The sequence below is a fragment of the Lagenorhynchus albirostris genome, chromosome 8 (assembly GCF_949774975.1).
Source record: "Lagenorhynchus albirostris chromosome 8, mLagAlb1.1, whole genome shotgun sequence".
In the NCBI taxonomy this organism is placed as follows: domain Eukaryota; kingdom Metazoa; phylum Chordata; class Mammalia; order Artiodactyla; family Delphinidae; genus Lagenorhynchus; species Lagenorhynchus albirostris.
In genome coordinates this window covers 27,639,908-27,656,863 of record NC_083102.1, presented here as the reverse complement: position 1 = coordinate 27,656,863, position 16,956 = coordinate 27,639,908, and the positions used below count along the sequence as shown (strand labels likewise).

Sequence of the window (16,956 nt, the reverse complement as noted above, 5' to 3'; positions counted from 1 at the left end):
AGGAAGCAGTTAAGGCAATGGAAGTTAGAACTTCCCCCCTCTCTTTCACCTGAGTCTTAGGACAAACGCACCTACAAAAAACAATCCTTTATCTCTAACGCAGTGGTTCTCAAGTGGGGGATACTTTTACCCCCCAAGAAATATTTGGCTATTTCTGGAGACATTTTTGATCATCACAATGGGCATCTAGTGGGTAGAGGTAAGGGACACTGATAAATATTCTATAATGCACGGAACAGCCCTGTGCAATAAGTAATTTTCTGACCCAAAATGTCAATAATAGCCTTGGGAGGGAGGAATCATCCCCAAACTCACGTGTCCCCGAGAAATGAGGCCTGAGCTCTTATCACAAAGTTTATAATTGGCAAGACATCCATCAAGGAGGATTCCTCAACCAGTCTCCGCTTCCTGTTGTCTTTGAAATAGAAACAGTGGACACCTGCACGAGTGCCTATTAGTCCATGAAGCCTGATTAAAAATTGCATCCATTTGATCAGGACCAGATCCAAGAGTCTTCTGTGCTGGGGCCAGGATGTCTGAACAGGAAAGGAGGGAAGTGGGCAGTGGGGGTGGGAGAAGCAGTGGAAAATGGATAACTCGTGTTACTCTAATCTGTGACTTTTAGACCATTTATTCAATATATAGACTTTCTATCTTCTTAACAGGTTTTCATTAGCCTACCTGCCAGGTTCAACCAAAGGAGACTGAAATATACTAAGGCTGGCTGATCACGTTCAAAAATGCCTGCCTGTTCCACCTTGCCACTCTGCCTCTTTGAGGACAGTATGTTGATTTTTCTCTTATACAGGCCCATTTCATTATCCCCCAAGGTGACTACTGCTGTTCCAGGCAGACCACATTCAGAAGCACAAAGAGACTTTTCTTCTCCCATCTCTCTATATAAGAGCAAGGCAATTTTCTTTTCCAGAAACCTACTAGACTTCCTTCAAGGTCTCTCTGGCTAGCAGTGCTTTAGAGACCCATGCTTAATGGAACCCCTGGAAATCAGAGTAGAATTATCATGATCAGCTAAGGTTAACCACGATTTATCCTGCTATGGAAAATCCCTTCCCTGACTGAGCACATGGCAGGAGGGAACACGAAGGTAATCAGTGCCCTGCCCCCAAAGGGAAAAGGTATGAACTGGAAGGTGAGTAGGTAAACAAAGTTCCTGAGGTTTACCCAAAGGAATGATACTTAAATAACCATTAACCACAGCAAACACATAATATTCACTATACACAAGGTACTGATATGAGCTGGAGCCCATGTTACCAAGGACACAGCACGGCCCTGCTCTCAGGGGTCATCATCTAGGTAGAAGAAGAGAGTAATACACCAATTAGGTACATGCATATATATATATATATATATATATATCTCTTAACTTCTAGGTTCTAATTAAAATTCAAGAAGGTTATCAATTTCATTAACTTGGCGGGGGGTGGGGGGTGGGAATCAGCAGATCTCTATCCCTCCACTATTCATCAACCTCTGTTAAGAATGCTCAAAAGTCCAGAAATCTCTACTTTGAGAAGAAAAATAGCCAAAAACTCTCTGGGCAATGCTTTGTAACTGTATCTCTAAATGCAGGGAACCCTGAAGAGACTTCAATAAATTACCTCCCAAGTCACCGTATCCAGGGCTATGATATTATTAGAGATCTCTAGGAATCCACAAAGCACACTGGATTTGCATTTAATCTTGAGAAAACAACTGTATAGGGTTTCTGTGAGTAATTAAATGCATCATAATGGGATGTGACAGGAAAAAAACACTGACTCTAAGTAGTTCACTGAGAACAACAAAATAGCAAGTAATGCTAATGATATTCTGTGAAAGAGATATCTTTATTTCTAAAGATTTTTAAAGGCTAAACTTACTTTTAAACGTTATTATCTTTGATTGCAAATTGGTAAATCCTTATAAAAATTTCTTCTAAATTTCTCCTGTAAATTAGTCTCTACTCCCACATATTCTCCCAGACATATGCAATAAAAAAATTATTCTCCACATACAAATACACTTTTTCCACTTAATATTTCTGAACCCAGGAAAGTGTTCTGAATATGCTTAAATGAAATACAGTAAATTAAAAAACTAATAAATCTTTGAATTACTTTCACAATCACATACTATACTAGAGGCAGGTACAGATGTGTGAAAGTCACAAAATTTACTCAGGCTCCTATTCATTATTCTTTATATTAACCAATAAAATAACTTTCAATATCACTAAAATCTCTGGTAACTAAGTATACTAGAAAGTAAAAATAGCCAAGACAGACATTTTAAATCACCATATCACTAGCCACGATTTCTTCGCTATGTAAGCCAGGATTACTATTCCCCTCTACTTATCTGCACGCCTAACAGTGGGATGGATGATGAAAGGGTAACTCGTGTAAGAGCTCCAGAAGTCCAAAGCTCCAAGAAGCCTTTGCAACATTAAAGAAAGGGAATTCTCACTGACGGTTCTCAAACAACAGAGCACCTGGCTCAAAGAAGTTTGTCTGAATGAATGATTAACATGATCAGGTTTACCACACTTGAATGCTTTCCACTGCTTTAGTTTGGCCTTCATCATCTTTCCACAATCTAGAGTTTTGCAACAGCATCTAATCTTCCATCAATGTTCTGCTCACCTTGAATTCATTGTTGCCAGAGCAACCTACAGAAAAAAATGAAATTTACAATGGCATTCCTGTTTGTCTAAAACCTTAGATGGCTCCCTCTATCCAAAGGGTAACACCCAAGCTTCTAGAAATGCAAATATAAGCCTCTCCAACCTGGTCCTCTTTCCTTCAATCCAGCCTCATTTTCTATTGTTATCAGTCCTGAAATGTATGCGTCTTCAATTCAAAGGGCTTAGAGTTTCCTGTGCTCCTATTGCAGCAGTCACTATATAAGCCCTTAGACAGGCTTTGCTCCTTTTACAGAACTCTGTCCCTACGGTAGGATCAGTAATCACAAAATGGCCCAATTACTTCCCTCCCAGTGATGCCCTCTGCAATGTGACTTAGCAGGTCCTTCCATCAGGTCGTGGGATTTACCTCTATACCACTTGATTTCGGATGGCCTGATAACTCGAGCTGGTGAACAGACTGGCACGGACGTGATGATGTGCGAGTTCCGAGCCTAAGCCTCAGGACGCCTGGCACTCCTCCCCTCACTCTTGGGACCCCACCGTCCTCCAACAAATAAGGTCAGCCTGACAGAGAAGGACGCAGGTGCCCCAGCTGAGGCTACCCTAAGTCAACCTACAGATGGGCAAACATATGCGAGCACCCAAGATGAGCAGAGATGTCTCCATAATCCTGAGGTGACCACACATTCATGACTCAGTACAGCTGAGACCTCAGTTGCTTAGCCTATCTAGACTCCTGAGCAATGACAGATACTGACCTTTGAAAAAAGTAGTTTATAAAAGAATACTGCCCTTATATACAGTGAGGTTTTATACAGCAGCTGATATAGTTCCCTCTACAAAATGATCTACTCCATTAATCTCCAGGTCTGGGACTAAATCTTATTCTCATTCTTTCAATACTCAGTTTCCAGCACATTGTAAGTTCTCAATGAAAGTTAATTAAATTGATAGCGTCTTATCCTCCAAATTCTAACCTGCAATATTACTCATGCAATAATGCATCTACTTAATTTTATCTTCGTCAGGGTGATCATTCTAGTTAGAGCAATAGTGAAATATACATAATAAGTTTAACCTTTAATTCTTCCACAGATTTAATACTCATAAAACTGAATTTCTTATAGCTGTACCTGAATTCTAATAAGATAAATGAGCACTTGGAATATGACCAAATTATCTTAAACTTTAATGGGTATAAATCAAACTACATAAATTGCACTCTCTTCCACATTCTGAATTCAACTCAAGGTCTACAAAACTTTAACACTAAATTGAAAACAACTTTTCCTTCTCATTCAATCTGCCAAGTTACAGGACAGAATGGCAATCAAACAGAGTAGAAAAACATTACTAGTAGTTTGGAAAGTAATGGGGGCAAAACCTCACACCACAGCCTGTGCACTCAGAGGACAGAGAAAGTAGCTGAATATTCCTCAGCAAACACAAGATTAAAGACTAAGGATGGTAATTGGTGGTACTGTTCTCTTTCTTTGAGCCTAGGACAAAATACATCTTAATATTAACTCAATCATTTAGACTGGATTTTTGTTCGAAAGGGCGGAGAGAAGGCAACATACTCAAAAAAGGAAAAAAAATAAATAAATAAAAGCAGAATCTTTTGAATAACCACCAGAACTTGCCCTGTTCTCTGAACAGACTATTTTGCTCCTGTAGTTAAGAACCGCCAAGGATGAGGAGCCTGCTTTTGGAGCCCTGTCATTTCAAAGTTGCCCTAAAACCCTTAGATTCTAGACCTTCTTAAGCCACAATCGGGGTCATTGAAGGTTTTTTTTTTTTTTTTTTTTCCTTTGCAGTACGCGGGCCTCTCACTGCTGTGGCCTCTCCCATTGTGGAGCACAGGCTCCGGACGCGCAGGCTCAGCGGCCATGGCTCATGGGCCCAGCCGCTCGGCGGCATGTGGGATCCTCCGGGACCGGGGCACGAACCCATGTCCCCTGCATCGGCAGGTGGACTCTCAACCACTGCACCACCAGGGAAGCCCTCATTGAAGGTTTTTATAAGCATTGTCTTCCTAACACCAGTCCCCTGGAGTGCGGTTAACTCTGAGTGAGCTCTTAGCAGTCAGAAATAGCAAGGCAGCGGCGATTAAGATTTTCCCACTCAGATCCCTTACGTTTTTCCGATTCACAGGTCAAAAAACCTTACTCATTTATTAGGTAATTTAATCCCTCCTGGGAAGCAGCAGAGAAGAAAAAAAAAACAGGAATATGGAGTCATCACACTAGCAGAAACTGTACTGAAACACAAAGTTATGTGTAATTCATTAAGCACACGGCTAGCATGGCAGGGGCTCAGCAAAGGGGCCCTTTCCCCCTTCCAATTTTATGAAGGCTCTTTTCTGTTTTCCACCTAATAATATTTTCTCATCCTTCAAGGCTGATCCCCATCTCCCTTTTGCAATCATCCCAGTCAAAACAACGTGCTCCCATTTTTTTGTGTCTATTTGACAGTCATTTAATTTTGTCATATATTATATAGTGTAGTTAGATGCTTATATGTCTGGCTATACTTTTGTTTGATTTAGAATGTCTTGGAAGAAGCAATGTCATCTTATTTCTGTAAATCCTGTTTCCTTCCCTTGTTCCCAGAACAATAAAATTTGCTCAGGGTCCCCAACCAATGTGTGACTTTTCAAGCACTTATTCTTCAAAATATTAAGACATAGCAGTAGCTTTCGGCAACCTCTGCATTATACAGTCATCCATTAAAAAAAATAGAACCGGCAATGATTTGTCATGTCGTCCCTCAGCTAAGAATTACTTTGACAACAGTTGTCCAGAAAAAGGCTTATTTAACATCACAGGATCAGAGGCCATGTGTCTCACATTTTCTCCCTAAAAGTCAAGAATTCCATCCACATCTCTGTATCTGAAAAATGATATAAAAATTGAGTTATAGCCATAAACTAACAACTATTTCTAATATATAAGCAACTAGACTCTACAATATTTTAAATGCTCCTTTAATTATCTTTTATATATCAAGATATATATATATATATACACACACACACATACCTATATAGATATGTATCAAGTCATAAGCCAAATAGTCATTATCCAGAGAAAAGTATCAGAATAATTTTGTTCATTTCAGTGCCTCAAAGAAAGCCCTATCATCATATGAGCAGTAATAGTTACAGCAACTAACTTTTTCAACAACCCTTGAGGCCTTCTATTCCCGGCCCAAGACACAGTCAAATCCTGCAACCCCTAGAAACCATCTGACTAACCAGGTACAAATCATGTTCTTTATACTGTGAACTGACTCTAATTTTTTATCACTAAAAAAACTTGTAGTTATACTTTAGAGTAAAAACAGTATATATCATATATATACATTTTTAAAATAAAAATAAATCAAGTACTATGTACATTTTTAAGAAAAAAATACTATTCTTCATTTTTCCACATCCTTTCTTAGGAAATTATATACTACCTGGTGATATTTTTCCACAGGTGTTGAAACAACATTAATTTACTTTGCATTCTAATAAAGGCTTTTTTGATGCTCAATTATAAGTTCTTTGAGGGTAGGATTTTGTTATATTCCTTTGTCTTCCTACAGAGCCTAGTACACTGATTTGTGTAAAATCAATTACTTACTTGATTTTTCATAATAAAAGTGACTCTCTGACACGAAGAACTTGGCAAGTCCTATTTTTCACATACGCTCCAGGATGACAATCCAAGAACCACTTACTCAATACCTACACGATTCTCTCACTCATTCATGCAAATATTTATCAAGAACCTACTATGTGCACAGTTCTCAGTGCTGAGGCTACAGCAGTGGTCAAAAAACCAATTTTCTATATTCATGAATCAATCTTTATTGTGTACCTGGGGATTCAAAGATGAATGAGGTCAAGGTTGTGTCTCACCCAAGAACTCTGATGTGATAAATAAGTAATGTGAAGTAAATGGCAGAGCAGTAGGAAAGGATAATTCCTGCCCTAAGATGGAGCAGTTTATTCACACACTGTCCGGATACCCTAAGCTAAGGTACCACATTCACTAGTATGTTTCATGCAGTTTACAATAAAGCAGGCCAAACAGCACATGTGATCACAAAGCTTCCTTGACTCAGGTTCATGAAGCTCATGGAGCTGCTAAATTTCTATATTTAAAAACAAATCTTTGTTTCGTATCATGTTTCACAGTAGGTCTCATTAGTTTTAACAAGAATAGGAATTACTTAAATTTCACAGGTTTAATTAATTCTGAAGCTAAGCTGCCTGGGTTTGAAACCTGTATTTACACTAGCTCTGCAACCCTAGGCAGCTTACTTGAACTTATATGCCCTGGTTTCTTTACCTGTAGAGTGGGGAAATTAGCAGTACCAAACTTTTAGAGCTCTTATGAGGATTAAACAAATAAATGTACAGTATCTAAAGCATTCAGAACACTGCTTGGCTCATACACAGACCGATATGTGTTACCACCACTACCATCATCTTTATAGTCTTATTCACTTATTTTACTAGATAAGAGTGATGTCAGGGTCTTTAAGGGACTTTCTCAATCCTTTAATTCTAAGGAAGTCTCTATATTGACATAAAACATTTAGTATCACTTTTCCATATATAACATACATAACTACTGATCTATTGCATAAATGCCTGTTAACATCTGCAGCTAAACAGTGACTGCCCATTAGAGAAAGTATTTCATGATTCATAAAGGATGCATGATAATAGAGTTGCTTATTATGAATATTATCCTCTTAATGTATATGCCAACTTCAAAAAACAGGTCCTGGGCTTCCCTGGTGGCACAGTGGTTGAGAGTCCGCCTGCCGATGCAGGGGACACGGGTTCGTGCCCCGGTCCATGAAGATCCCACATGCCGCGGAGCGGCTGGGCCCGTGAGCCGTGGCCACTGAGCCTGCGCATCCGGAGCCTGTGCTCCGCAACAGGAGAGGCCACAACAGTGAGAGGCCCACATACCGCAAAAAAAATAAATAAATAAAAATAAAATAAAATAAAATAATGAACGTACTTTGAAGAAATGCTTTTGGTCAAATATCGTGGAGAAAAAGAAATATATTGAGTAGCACACCAAGATCCCAGGTATTAAAGAGAGGTAAAGTAAACCAAATATCCAAAGGTACAACCAGTTTAAGAAGAGACAGATAGGGACTTCCCTGCTGGTCCAGTAGTTAAGATTGCAAGCTTTCAACGCAGGGGGTGCGATTTCGATCTCTGCTCAGGGAACTAAGATCCCACATGCCACACGGCCAAAAAACAATAATAATAACAAAGTTTAGCTTAAAAAAAAAGATAATTCTTAATTGTCTATATAAAACAGACATACAACCAAGATGGAAAAGACTATTCATAAAATCACTGAAGGAGTACCATTTATGGAGCTAAAAAAATTAATAGCAGACAGACTTTGGAGAATTTGTAAGCCCTGAGTATAAAGATATATTTTCAATTTAATTGGTGATACAGGTTTACTAGGGTTTTTCACATATATGGATATATTCACACACACATACACATACTGCCATGGTTAGAAATGTCCATCACAGCTAAAGGCTACCAAAAATCTAATATATTAGAAAATCGCTACTGATGGATTAATTGTTGAAAACAGCTGTATACAGGAAACAACATGTAACATCCCTGAAAAGGGAGACCTTGAAATACATAAGCCAAAAAAGATCATAAAATCATAGAATACTAGGTTAGAAAGAACAATAAAGCCCAACCGTGCTTCTGAAGCATCTGCCGTCTTTGCGGAAGCACAAAGCCATGAAATTGAGATCATAATGGAAAGAAATTCCATGGCACTATTGAAGTGATACTTTAATTTAAAAATTATGGAGAAAACACCCCAAATATACAATTTTACACAGAACAATAAGTGCTCCAATACTCATCCACTTAGTTAACAAGCTTTTGTTGAAAGCATTTGTGTGCCACAAAATACTTGCTACATTTGTGGAATAAGATGATAACCAGGGCAGAAATTGTTCCTTCAGGGAACATACATTCAAGAAGTCATTAAGATCTAGGTCGACATGTTTCTCAAAATACAGACTGAACCAAAGTCATCCCCAGGTGCAAGTTCAAAATTCAGACGCTCCATCCCAAGGAATTATGATTCAATAGGTATTGGGTAGAACCCAAGATCTGTTTTTAATAAGCTTTAATGGAAAGAGTGAGGTTTTGGCTCTGCTATTAGCTATGCAGCTTTGGGCACTAGTCACTTAACTTTGTCTCTAAGATGGGAATAATTCTGTTTAAAAGGTTTATTCTGAAGAATAAAAATATTTTCGAAGTGTTTTGCACAGTACGTGGCACAGGTGTATTCAAATGGCACCGTGAAAGTCAGAAAATCTGGATTCACACTGATCTCAGATGCTTACCAAATATACAACAGTGGACAAGTCATTGAAACCTCTGTGAGCTTCAGTTTCTATTTATGGAATTTGTGGGTAGTAATATTTTCACTGTTTAGCATAAAGATACTGGAAGAAGAAAAAATAGATATTTTTGGTAAGCTGTAAGAAGTACCACAGAGGTAATTATAGTAGAGGCTACCAGCAGGTTTTTAAAATTTTATTGAAGTATAGTTGATTTACAATGTTTTGTTTAATTTCTGCTGTATAGTAAAGTGACTCAGTTATACATACATTCTTTTCATATTCTTTCCCATTATGGTCTATCACAGGATATTGAATATATAGCTCTCTGTGCTATACAGTAGGACCTTGTTGTTTATCCATTCTATATATAATGGTTTGCAGCTGCTAATCCCAAACTCCCAGTCCTTCCCTCCAACCACCTGCCCTTTAGCAATGACAAGTCTGTTCTCTATGTCTGTCTGTCTTTGTTTCGTAGATATGTTCATTTATGTCATAGTTTAGATTCCACATATAAGTAATTATCATATGGTATTTGTCTTTCTCTTTCTGACTTACTTCACTTGAGACTACCAGCATTGTTAGTCATAGCAAAGTATACTAAAATATAATCCTTAAAAAAGAGGGTAAAGACTTCTGTAGGAAAAATTGAGAAGCAATTTTTTTACCTTATTTTTCCAACAAAATTTACTTATCAAGAGTTTGAGTACCGAATGTGTGCCACCTGGGACATTTACTCCCCAAATGTAAATCAGGAATATAGACTCCATAGACGTTAATATAAATCTTAACCCCTTTGAGAACTTCACAAAGACAAGTTAGCTACAGTCTCACAAGCCAACAATTGTTGGAAATACTACCCAAAGAATAGAAAACCCTGGATCACCTAGCCCAATACTTAAACATTACTACCCACCAATTAGATAATAGAAATAGAAACACTGGAGCTTACAGAGGTTCAATGACTTGTCTGTTATGTGTTTGGTAAGCATCTGAGTTCAATGCAAAGCCACATTTCCTGACTTCCTAATAGGCTGCAGTCGTTTCCCAGCTGCTATTTTGAACACTCTTCAGTACTTATATCTCTTTCTGTAACAATCCCAGCAAGCGATCATCTAATTCCATTGGTCGGCAATCTACCAGTAGTAAGCGAATCACCTGGAAAGCTTTTAAAAATATAGATTCTGAAATTCTGATTCAGTAAGCCCAGGGCAGAGCTCTGGGACCCCTCTGTGTAAAATGCTTCCCAAGTGATTGTGAAGTGAGCGGGAATCTGGCCGCCAGTGATGCTGCACTCTCCAGTCCACTCTGTATCTGGGCGGTGCAACCAAACTCCAATAGTATTAGGTTGAAATCTTCCCCACTTCAGTTTCCATGTTAATTCTAGTTTTATCCTTGGGGCCACACACAACACAAGCCTCATCTGTCTTTAGGCCCTTCAAGTGATCTATATTATGGTATGTTTCAAATCTGTTATCACTAAACTTATCCACATCTTTTCATTTGTAGTTTGTACCCAGAAGAGCACACCATCCTCGTTTAGAAACCAAATGGTGATACTCCTTTATTACAGGAAAAATATTCTCATTAACACAGCTTAAGTGTGCCTTTTACTAAACTGACAACAACATATTATGCTTACTTCTTTGTAATACCCTTATGAAAAACACTTACTTTGGAATATATTTATTTTGGAGTAATTTTAGGTTTACACAAAAGTGGCACATGTAGTACAAAGAGCCCCCATGCCCCCCTCACCCGGTTTCTTTTCCTAATGTTAACATGTACAATAACATGAACCAAAAATGAGTTTGCTTAATTCCATCTTTTTACACAAATTACTTAACCCATTTCTTTCCTCCTGAACACAGACGTTTGGCTTTTCTTTTACTACATGATGCAAGTATAGGCCCTTACATTTCATCTATTAAGATTCAAGGCAAGATTTCATCTTGCAAAACTTTGGCTCAAAGACTCAAGCTTTGGATACCCTATACTTGTTAAGATATTCTGAGTTGGGCTTCCCTGGTGGCGCAGTGGTTAAGAATCCGCCTGCCAATGCAGGGGACACAGGTTCGAGCCCTGGTCTGGGAAGATCCCACATGCTGCAGAGAGCAACTAAGCCCACGAGCCACAACTACTGAAGCCCGTGCACCTAGAGACTGTGCTCCGCAACAAGTGAAGCCACTGCAATGAGAAGCCCGTGCACCGCAACGAAGAGTAGCCCCCGCTTGCCGCAACTAGAGAAAGCCCTCACACAGCAACAAAGACCCAATGCAGCCAAAAATAAATTAATAAAAAAAAAAAAGATATTCTGAGTCAAGGTTCAGTTAGACAGCATCCACTATTGCCACTAGATTCTTGCCACACACACACATCTGGTGAGTAAGACTTCTATACTTTTACCTTGTTTGACAGGCCTAGTCTTGGGATAACATACACCTCCCTCGGTTTGCATTAAGCCACTTCTGATACATACACACCATCAATTAATTACTAATCCAACCAAGTATCTATACATCCAGTTACTCTGCTACTCTTGCAAAGATATTTCCCTGCCTCAGAAAACTTCAGACACGCTGCATCTCTATATTTTTAATTTGTACTAGTCTAATACACCTTTGTATGTTGTTCTTCAGCTGAGAGATGTACACTATCTTCACACTGGAAGGAATCCATGCACCAAATGACTCTAAAAGTCCTCAGGAAAAAAGGGAACTCTCTTAACATCTACTGGCCACTCACTGAAGCGGTTAATGACACTGTGCGAAAACTGGTGCCCATAGGAAGTCCACAGAGAATTCCTGATGACTCAGAAACTAAAATCAGAAGAAAGAGAAAGGTGGTATTGTAGTATTATCTCCCCGGGAAGAAAAGAATTCAATTTATCCTCATGAAATTAGTTCCTGGCCTTAAATATTATAAAGTTTAGTGAACAGAATGGCACAAGATAGCAATTTACTATTGAAATCCTGATTAAAAAGGATAAATTAGACATGTGGACCCAGAGATAGCGACACTCAGCTATATCAATCACTGCCAGAAGATTTTTCTAAACAGCTTACTTCTCCCTCAAAGGATGTGAATAATTTCCAATTCTGTTTATCTCTCAAAACCAGGCTGTGGAATCTGTTTTTAAATTGCAAAACAGAATTGACAATGCTTTCAAGGAAGGTGGCAAATTCACAGCCATCCTATCACACCAGTGAGCTTCTTAAAATGGGAAAGCCATTAAAAATGTCTTTTAAAAGGCATCAGACTCTTCAAACTTACCTCATAGTAACTCCGAACTGCATTGCAAAACGCTTCATCGGCTACAATCTGGGTTTCCCCATTGAGGAAGGCCTGGAACCGTTCTTTCAGTAACTGCAATTGCTGCTTGTTAAGCTGCAAGAAAAAAGAGGGAATCAGATCAAAAACTAGCCAATCCATGAAACATAATGACTTTTAAAAGTTACATTTGCTACTTGTGTCTAAGATTTGATACCTAGAATTAACTTATGGGTCATTTTAAAAATGTAAGTCACTGCCCCACATACTCTGCAATACCTGATATTGCGATGGAATCCAAACTTCTGCCCCAAACATAATTCCCGTGATTACTACACTCTAATCCCTCTGTAGAGAGAAGAAAAAAAAAATCTAAAATTCGAATGAGAAACTAACTGGCAGCTGCCCTGAATAGAGAGAGCAGAAGGGACAAGTGCTCTTGGAGGTGAACGGCCAACCATCAGCTTTGGACAAAAGGTGACAGGAAAGACAGAGGGACCCAGAGAAAGAATCCTCTGGAAAAGACATCTGTGGTATGCCAAAAGCCTGGATTCCATGAGTAAACACACCTCAGTGCCTGAGCTGAGATAAAGGAATGATAAGGAGGCGAACAGAGAGGCGACAGGGGGCAGTGAGTGCATCTGGAGGCAGGCTAGGGGAAGGCCGTGACGCAGGGAGTGGAGTGGAAGTTCACAACCAGATTTGTTCACCCTGGGTCTACCCGTCACAGTTACGGAGGGTGGGTTAGACACGAACCATGACTTACTAACCATGTCCTCTAGTTATCAACTACAAGAAGAGGCAGCTACTTCATTTGTAGGGCGCACCACAAAACGAGAAAGAGAAGCTCCTTGTTGAAAACGTTAAGTTCAATACAGCAGCAAAAGAGCATTAAACCAAGCATGGGACCCTTCTCAGCAGGAGCCCCAGGTGGCTGCACAGGCTCATCCCCACGAAGCCAGCACCGACTACGGAGGCATCCACTTCACTAGAGGCAGCGTGCGTTAGGTCAAGCAGAAGCATTTTTTTTTTAATGCTTAACTGGGGACAGAGCACGGTCTTGCAGATAAAACAACAAATCCTGAGATATATAAGGAACAGAAGGAGTGATCTTTCCATTTCAGTCATCCTCATCAGACTGTTAAAGAACTCAGCCCAGTTCTGGATTCTACGGAGAGATGTGAAGCATTTGGAGACATGCTGAGGATAAAATGATTAAAGGATTAGAAAGACTAAACAAACTGGTATGATTTGGCTTCCAAAAGAAGGCCGATATGAAGTAAGTTTAAAACTGTTCAAAAGGCTTACTAAAATGCCATTCAAATATGAGACAAGCATTTTCAAAACACGGGTTTTATTCAGGAGTCTAATAAACAAGACAGCCTGTAAAGAAACTGCTGCTGGTAGTAACAGACTGATAAAGAAGTGTCCTATTGTGCCGCAGTGTAAAAAAAACCCCTTGCCCCGAGCAGTGGAGAGAGGAGACCATTCCATTTCTTTAGTAAGGTTACCTTCTTCATTTTAGGGAAAGCTAAACCAAGCTGAAAAGCAGGAATGTCACCACTATATTACACTCTCCATTTCTATAATATGAAGAGAATGAAAGCAGGAACCTGTCGTGTATGTGTACTAGCAAGGCAAATTAAGCCCATGCCTTTAGCTCTCTAAACATGGTTCACAAAAGGGACCAGAAGAAAGTAGGACAGCAACTGCTGAGAATGAAATGGCTGAGAGCAGTCTAGTTGCCAAGGCCTGGGAACCGCCAAGAAGGGCTTCAACTTGCAAACCAACTGTCCAGGTAAAATAATGGAAATGGAAATGTACAGGGGGGAATGACAATGACCTGGAGGGGACCTTCATGATCATTTGTCCCAACTCCCTCATTCGATAAATAAAGTAAATATTGTTCAAAAACTACAACCTAGGGATATCTTTCTTCAATTTTCTTCTTTCAGAGGCATTTTATTCTTTAAGAACTAAATCTTTTCAATTTCTAGTTTGCCAGTGTTTAAGTTCAGCCATTGTGGCAGTGAGTTATGTTCTGGTAATTATGGTGTGGGAAATTCAAGCATATGAATCAAGAGAAGGAGACGTGCACAAACCATCTTCTTGGAAACTCTAACAACGGTGGTGTAGTTCACAAAACACGCCAGAGGCACGTGGCTAAGTATAAGGCTTCAACTTTTTTTTTTTTTTTTTTTTTTTGGTCCGCGGGCCTCTCACTGTTGTGGCCTCTCCCGTTGCGGAGCACAGGTTCCGGACGCGCAGGCTCCAGATGCGCAGGCTCAGCGGCCATGGCTCACGGGCCCAGCCGATCCACGGCATGTGGGATCTTCCCGGACCGGGGCACGAACCCGTGTCCCCTGCATCGGCAGGCGGACTCTCAACCACTGCGCCACCAGGGAAGCCCAGGCTTCAACTTTTTTATGAATAAAAATTACTGCAGTTACATTTAAGACATAAAATGACAGGCATATCATAACGATATACAAACAGTCAATAAATGGATACTCCATTAGTACAGAGAAAAGGTCTACAATTCTACATAAAAGAGATAGGAAGGAAAAAAGGCAATTTAGAATCTAGCAGTGGGAAAGCAGTCAGAAAGAATTTCCTAAAAGCTATTGGCATTATCAAAATAAACTATGCTATACATCAACAGATAGAGACCAATGTAATAGACCCATGAAATAGATCCAAATACAACCAGAACTGTACTATAAAATACCTTTATTCCACCTCAAATCAGTAGTAAAAGATGGTTTCTTCAATCAATGATGTTAGAATAACTGGGTAGCCATGGAGAAAAATATTAAGTTGGACCATAACACATGGTTACAGCCCAAATGAATGAAAACTTCTAATGTAAAAAAAGACTAAACCGTAAAGGTATTAGAAGAAATGGGAGAATTGCTTTAAACACGGGCATGAGAAAGATCTTTTTAAGCATGAATCAACATCTACAGGTCATAAATTTAGCTGCCTAAACATTAAAAATAAATTTAGTATTGTAGTAATCATTTTGCAATATATGTGTATCAAATCATCACATTATACTCCTTAAACTTATACAATGTTATGTCAAATATATCCTTTTTTAAATAAATAAATAAATAAATTTAGCATGGCAAAACATACCATAAATAAAATCATTGGAAAAAAAGACTTACCAGAAAAAAAAACACAAAAAACTTGCAACTCATACCCTAAAGAGCTAGTTTTCAAACATATAGATCCTAGAAATTGACAAGAGTCTAACCTATAAGCCAACAGAAAGACAGGCAACATGGATGTACTCAGAGAAATGACTCAAGCTATGAAAACATGCCTAACTTACTTTACATTTTTCTTTTCCAAATGAAGTCTACCTGAGAGAAGGCTCCTGGGAAGATGGTGGAGCAGGAAGCACCAGAAATCTGTCTCCCAGGGGCTTCCCTGGTGGAGCAGTGGTTGAGAGTCTGCCTGCCAATGCAGGGGACACGGGTTCGAGCCCTGGTCTGGGAGGATCCCACATGCCGCGGAGCAACTGGGCCCGTGAGCCACAATTACTGAGCCTTCGCATCTGGAGCCTGTGCTCCACAACAAGAGCGGCCGCGACAGTGAGAGGCCCGCGCACCGCAATGAAGAGTGGCCCCCTCTTGCCGCAACTAGAGAAAGCCCTCGCACAGAAACGAAGACCCAACACAGTCATAAATAAATAAATAAAATTCAAAAAAAAGAAAAAAAAGAAATCTGTCTCCCACCCTAGACAACAGCTGCATCCGCAGTATGTATCTGATGTAAATATTCTGGAACTCTGGAGTATACTTAAAGGCTTGCAACATGAAAGGGGAGGCTTGACTGGAAACTGCAGTTAACTCTAATCAATTTCAGCTCTGCACAGTAGCACTTCCCACCCCTCAAGCCCCACATTAGCAAAAAACAAAACAAAAAAATGCCGACCACCTAACTTTTGATAAATAAAGGAATAAATAATACTACATCCAAACAGTGGTAATACTATTAGCTTTATAAAAAAGTATGACAAAGTTCTCTTACGTACTGATGTGAAAATATCCTCAAAATATCTTGGGGAAGGAAACAGTATAGAACAGTAGTTAAAATAAGCCACCACTTCCATAGAAAAGGGACAAAAATCAGAACATGTATTTGCTTCCATATACAGACAAACTATGGAAGAAGGATGGCCTTGAACACTGGACAGATGGAAAATAAGGATGAAAAAGATCTTTCAACCTATATTACTTTATTCATTTTAAGTTTTAAATCACAGGACGCTTCTTACATACTCAAATTTTAATTTACATTTAAATTAAGCTTTAGGGCTTCCCTGGTGGTACAGTGGTTGAGAGTCCACCTGCCGATGCAGGGGACACGGGTTCGTGCCCCAGTCCGGGAAGATCCCACATGCAGCGGAGCGGTTGGGTCCGTGAGCCATGGCCGCTGAGTCTGCACGTACGGAGCCTGTGTTCCGCAGCGGGGGAGGCCACAACAGTAAGAGGCCCGCGTACCGCAAAAAAAAAAAAAAGAAAAAGAAATTAAGCTTTAAGAGCCACTTTACACATTTTTAAACTCAGAACAATTATGACTCATTGCAGACAGCTTAAATCTGATCATCCTGCAGAAAGACTGAACAAACCAAC

At 39.5% G+C, this 16,956-nt stretch overlaps 1 protein-coding gene across 8 annotated transcripts in view; it reads right to left on the bottom strand.

The window, feature by feature from the left end:
* CADPS2 (calcium dependent secretion activator 2) overlaps window positions 1-16,956 on the bottom strand; it is a 477,558-nt gene that overhangs the window by 361,161 nt on the left and 99,441 nt on the right. For all 8 annotated transcript variants that reach the window (XR_009541940.1, XR_009541942.1, XR_009541943.1 and 5 more), the window contains exon 2: window positions 12,317-12,430. Coding sequence is in view for 4 of the 8 variants with exons in the window: in XM_060156782.1 (XP_060012765.1) it covers window positions 12,317-12,430 (114 nt within the window). In the remaining 4 variants the exon portion in view is untranslated. The remainder of the gene's footprint in view (window positions 1-12,316; window positions 12,431-16,956) is intronic.